Below are 6,302 nucleotides of genomic sequence, written 5' to 3'. Positions count from 1 at the left end.
TATATATATATAATACAAATTTGAGGAGAACATTTTTTTTTTGTAAAAAAATTTATTATTAATTATATGATTAAAATGTATTTTGATTTTGGAGTGAAATATGCCCTCACATGATCTTGAGATTGAGCTGATGGTAGCAGAGGACATCTGAAGGAAAAAAGTTCAAGGTCAAGGTATTTTTTTTTATCCATGTATCTCTATGATTGTGTAATATTTACTTGCATTGATAAACCTAATTTTCATATTTCAACCACAGTCTTGCAGCTAATAAACCAGAGCACAGTCAGATACTGTAAAAGTTTACTCATGGCAGTCATACGTGTGTATGTGAGTGGACAAGCTATACATATATTACACAAATAAAACATTAGCGCATGACATGTAGAGGGAGACGAGATGAGTGACAGGTGAGGCTGGTTGTCATGGTTACAGGTTTTGGCAGCACTGCAGTTTGATGCCCTTCTGGCCGTCTGTGGTCGGCGGGACGCTGATGTCCACCACGTTGTTTCCCGGCGACTCGTCGTGAGCCGATCGGTCAGCGATTTGCTTCTGTGATACGATGCGATAAATTTCTAATGATGCAGGAGAAATGAAGAGAGAGCAAGTGAGAGAATGAATGCAGACTAATGCCAATAAAATCTGACTGGATGAGCCTCATTCAAAGTCATTGTAAAACAGCTTGACATAAACTCTTGATTGTCATGGTTATTATAAACCCATTAATGTATATTTTTCCTATAATCTTAACTGTATTTTTTTTTTTTTGTCAGTTTTAATTTTAATTTTATTTTGCTTTTTTATATTATTATTGAGTTTTCAAAATTCAAATTTTATTGCCATTTTGTGCATTAACTGCACACATTTTCCTCTTAAATTCACATTAGGTCCATGCAAAAACATTTTACTTTTTATAAATATTTGTAAAAAAAAAAAGAAAAGCATATATATATATATATATATATTTTTTTTTTTTTTTTTTTTTGTTGTTGCTTTTTTTAATAAGTAATTGAGGGTAATACTGCAGAAAAAAAGTAAAAATCTTAAAACAGGATTCGGTTTCTTTATGAAATATGACATGCACTTGACAATTAACTTTTTTATTTCTTTTTAAATATATCTCTTCATACTATATATATTTTCAGTATTTTGGTTTTATTTCTTTTTTATATATATTTCTTTATATTATATATATTTTCAGTATTTTGGTTTTTATATCTTTCTTCATATTATATATACTCCAACTTAAACTTTAAGTAAACTAAGCTTTAGGTTTTTCAACTAATATTTTTGTTTTATTTATTTCAGCTTTAGTTCAGTTAACAAAAATGTTTTCAATATTTTTTGTTTTAATGATAATAACCCTGTTCTCAATGTATTACATTCATGTCTTAAGTGAGTGAATGTAAAATTTACATTTGTCCCTGTTTATCTTTTTAATAATTGTGAAACATATCAAAATGCACCGAATCACTCTGAAGCATGGCCAAATTTGAAACCTGATGCTGCGTTGCATCATCTAGTAAAGAATGGTTATGGAATCGCATGATTTTAAGTGTGAATATTTACACCCCTGTCTAAAATCCCCATAATTCCTGGCAGGCAATCGCAGTTTACCAGATGGCAGATGCTGCACTTTTAAAGTTACATAAGATGCCACAGTAGCTGTCATGAGAATCATGTTATTTGGTTTATTGCTACTGTGAGGAAGCGTTTGACTGGAATGATGCTTCATATGGGTCTGCACCTGTTAGGATGTTCTTGAAGGCCTCCTCCACGTTAGTCGAGTCCAGAGCGGACGTCTCGATGAATGACAGGTTATTTTTCTCTGGAAGCAAGCAGAAGGTGTTTAATATCACCTGCTCTTAAAATATCCACTGACGACATAAAGATTCTCATAGAATGAATCGTGTTCACAAAACATGAGCAGAGTGAATTTCTGTGCAAATCTATTTGCATGCAGCAATTTTAATATTTTTGGAAAGAAGTCCCTTCTGCTCACCAAGGCTGCATTTATTACTACAAGCGAAATATTATTAAAATTTAAAACAGCTGAATTCAGAGATGAACAGAAAGTTCAAAAGAACACCACTTATTTGAAATAGAATCTTTTGTTACAATATAAATGTCATCAATTTAATGCATCCTTGCTGAACACAAGTATTAATTTCTCCAATTTTTGAACAGTGTTTATCAGAATGGTTTAATGAAGATGTTTCGTTCTGTTCGAGGTAAATCTAATTTAGGTTCTGATTAATATAATAACCAATGTAGTTCAAGTTCATTTCTTATCCTAAATAAGAAAATTAGAATTATGAATCATTGTCGGAGCAAATATATACACTCTTTTTAAAGGAATAGTTAGATTTGTAGAAATGTAGCATTGTATCACTTGCTCAGCAATGGATGTTCTGCAGTGAATGGGTGCCGTCAGAATGAGAGTCCAAACAGCTGATAAAAACATCACAATAATCCACAAGTAATCCACACCACTCCAGTCCACCAGTTAATGTCTTGTGAAGCCAAAAGAAACAAATCCATAATTAAGGCGTTTTTAGCTTTAAACCGTATAGTCCATAATCCATAACTCTTCCTCCTGTGAAAAAGTGCATCTCCTGTTGTCTCTCACATCAAAATCCAGCCACATGTTTGTTTAGAGCTGTTTTGGCTTGTAAACGGTGCTTGATCTGTGCAGATTTCTCTCCTGATTCAGACCAGACCACTTTTCACTGGAGGAAGCGTTATTATAGATTATAGATTTTAGCCTGAAGCAATTGTTTGAAGTTAAAAACATCTTAATAATGGATTTGTTTCTTATAAACACACAGCTCTTGTCTTCTCCAGATGTTAACTGATGGACTGGAGTGGTGTGGATACTTGTGGATTATTGTGATGTTTTTATCAGCTGTTTGGACTCTCATCCTGACAGCACCCATTCACTGCAGAGGATCCAATGCTGAGCAAGTATGCTACATTTCTCCAAATCTGATGAAGAAACAAACTCATGCTAATCTTAGATGGCCTGAGGGTCAGTACATTTTCAGCACATTTTCATATTTGGTTGAGCTATTCCTTTAACAATCTAAAATACTTCTCCTGCATAATGCCTAGAAGGATCAGACAAACAAAAGGAGCAGCAGTGTTCCAGAGGATTGATGTGTTGTGTCTCTAGGGTCGGCTGTACCTGCGAAAGCACGCGCCTCGTCGGTGGGAACGGCTCTCAGGTGGCGCAGGTCGCTCTTGTTCCCCACCAGCATGATGACGATGTTGTTGTCGGCGTGATCTCGCAGCTCCTTCAGCCAGCGCTCCACGTTCTCATAGGTCAGATGTTTGGCGATGTCGTACACCAGCAGCGCGCCGACCGCGCCACGATAATACCTGCACACGTCAGAAAACCATAAACACTGAGCCAAAAAACCAAGCATCACTATTACTACTGCTCATAGTTTTACTTTTAGTTCAGTTTTAGTTTTTGTTTCATTGAGTAAATAAATTTTATTTTACTTTATTTTTTATTTAATTTTAGCAATTTTGCCTGTAATATTCATGTAATATTTGTATTTTAAAGGTGACACATTATGCCCCTTTTTAAAATATGTAATATAAGTCTCAGGTGTCCCCAGAATGGGGCGGTAATATTATAATGAGATCCCTTTACCACGTCACTAGGGGAGCGAAATCAGACGCGCTCGTTTTCTCAGATGCTTGCAGAAAAAGTCTTACCAAAACAAAGTGACTGGGTTAATCTTTTTCACGTTTGCTTGGTTGGTAGATGCACCGGGGACCTGATTATAGCACTTAAAACCTGGAAAAGTCCGATTTTCATGATATGTCACCTTTAACAAATTAACAAAAATGTTTTTAAGTTTTAGTTTACAATAATAACCCACTTTCACCATTCCTATTGCTCATAGTTTTAGCTGTAGTTCAGTTTTACTTATTTTATTTTGTTAGTAAATAAATGTTATTTTTTATTTTATTTAATTTGATCAATGTTGCCATGGCAACTTATTTTAGTTAGTTGCCTGGGCAACATTGCTTAATTTTTTAGTTAGTAAATACAATTTTTTTAAATTTAGTTAATCATTTTAGTTTACTTTATTTCGTTTAGTTTTAGTTTTTCATCTAATATTGATATTTTAACAAATTAACAAAAATTACGATTGCTATATATACTATTGATATAGTATTGCTATTGCTATAGAGGTTTGATCACATTGCCAACACTAATAAAAAATACAATGGCTCAAAAATGACAATAAAATGATACAAAATATAAAAATAAAACAGTTTAATGGCTGAGGTGAAGGATGCAAATGTTATTTTTGGCACAGGGGAACCAAAACCACATCTGTTCACTTATCAACAGCCACAAATGCAAATAAGTTTATATTGTGGCATATTTGTTCTGTGGCAACTTGTTTCTTGCATGTTTTCTTGCATAAGAATTAATAACAAAAAGTACTGTTGGAACATGCATCATGGTAGAACCAGGGTTATTATAGTTAACTAAAACTAAAATCATTAAAAATATATATATCATTCCTTAAAATAAACTTTAAGTGAAAAACTTGCATTTATTTTATTTAAGCAACATTTTTCATTTTCATTTAGTTTAACTTGGTGTACTGAAAAAAAAACAAAAATAAATAATTAAAAAATATTAATAAAAATGACAAAAACACAACAAAATTTCAAAATGAAAAAAGAAAATGTAAAAATATTTTGTAAAAATTCTATTTCAAAATATTAATAAAAACTATAACAGTATATCAATGATACTAAAATAATACTGGGTAGAACTGCGGTATTATTTGAAGTACTGTGTAAATGGTATACAGTGTGGCTGTATTTCTTATCTAAAGCATGACTGTACTCACGCAGAGGTGATGGCCCTGTACCGCTCCTGCCCTGCCGTATCCCAGATCTGCGCTTTGATCGTCTTGCCGTCCACCTGGATGCTCCTGGTGGCGAACTCCACTCCTATCGTGCTCTTGCTCTCTAAGTTAAATTCGTTCCGTGTGAAGCGCGACAGCAGGTTACTCTTCCCGACGCCCGAATCTCCGATCAGAACCACTGAGAGCAGAAGCAGACAAACAGACGGTCTGAGATCACAATATAATGACAAAATATTAACATACACTAGCATTCAGCTTGGGGTCAGAAATTAATACTCAATTGTAAAGACATTTATAATGTTACAAAAAAATTATATTTCAAATAAATGCTGTTCTTTTGAACTATCTCTTCATCAAATTTCTACATTCTAAAAAAAAAATAAAAAATGTATCACAGTTTCCACAAAAATATGAAGCAGCACAACTGTTTCCATTAGAATGAAGACTGGAGTGCACAACTGTTTCCATTAGAATGATTTCTGAAGACTGGAGTAATGATGCTGAAAATTCAGCTTTGATCATCACAGCAATAAACTGCATTTTAACCACATATTCACATAGAAAACAGCTATTTTAAATTGGAATAATATTTCACAATTTTACTGTAATTGTGATCAAATAAATGCAGTCTTTGGTGAGCAGAAGAGACTTCTTTCAAAAATAATAAAGTCAACCCCAAACTTTTGAACAGTAAAGCACATAAACATATAGAAACAGCAAATATTATTTTAATCAATCTAATAATTGACTTAAAAACAGCTAGCTTACAAAATAATAAAAAATTTAAACCATTAAGCCAGCAAAATCCTGGTGGATCTTTTTAAGCTTCACTGAGACTGAGACAAAGCTAAAATATGAAAGGAAAACAGGTAGCCTAAATAATCCCACTGTCATAATAAAAAAAACAGAGAGAATGTAGACAATAAATTTGTTAATTTTTTTCTGTAGCCTAGAAAAATGATATTAAGCCCTATAATAATGGGTGTTCACATTAGAGCCCGACCGATATATCGTTTAGCCGATATTATCGGCCGATATGAGCCTGTCGCCGATATATCATATCGGCGGCTAATATGCCGCCGATATGAACATTTTTTTTACAGAACATATAACGCATATAAAATGCTTGAAATGGTGTAATTACTTAGTTTGTCCAGCAGAGCGCGCTCCATTGTTTGCTACTGGCGACCTGGATGAAACGCTTTAAAGCTTAGTCTATGGAAAACCATTGAATTTTTGAACGGCCATATCCCTGTAACGGCGTGGCGGATCTGCACCAAATTCGAGGGATCCCTTCAGCTCGAGGAACCCTCTCGAACGCGAGAGGCCCTCTTTCGAATGAGACCATCCCCGCGTCGATAGCCCCCGGGGTTCGGGAGTTACGGGTGGTTAAATTCGCGGTCCGGC

The 6,302-nt window shown here is 34.1% G+C and overlaps 1 protein-coding gene across 1 annotated transcript in view; it reads right to left on the bottom strand.

The window, feature by feature from the left end:
* Positions 1–65: 65 nt before the first annotated feature.
* The window catches only part of LOC107696318 (ras-related protein Rab-11B-like), an 8,761-nt gene continuing 2,524 nt past the window's right edge, over positions 66–6,302 (bottom strand). The window contains exons 2-5 of the mRNA XM_016496605.1: positions 4,878–5,073; positions 3,182–3,375; positions 1,745–1,825; positions 66–572 (exon numbers count right to left, since the gene is read on the bottom strand). Of these exons, the coding sequence (XP_016352091.1) occupies positions 427–572; positions 1,745–1,825; positions 3,182–3,375; positions 4,878–5,073 (617 nt within the window). The 3' untranslated portion in view covers positions 66–426. The remainder of the gene's footprint in view (positions 573–1,744; positions 1,826–3,181; positions 3,376–4,877; positions 5,074–6,302) is intronic.

The sequence above is a fragment of the Sinocyclocheilus anshuiensis genome, unplaced genomic scaffold (assembly GCF_001515605.1).
Source record: "Sinocyclocheilus anshuiensis isolate Anshui unplaced genomic scaffold, SAMN03320099.WGS_v1.1 scaffold217, whole genome shotgun sequence".
NCBI lineage: Eukaryota > Metazoa > Chordata > Actinopteri > Cypriniformes > Cyprinidae > Sinocyclocheilus > Sinocyclocheilus anshuiensis.
The sequence above is the reverse complement of the archived record's forward strand: the minus strand, read 5'-3'. Positions and strand labels throughout refer to the sequence as shown.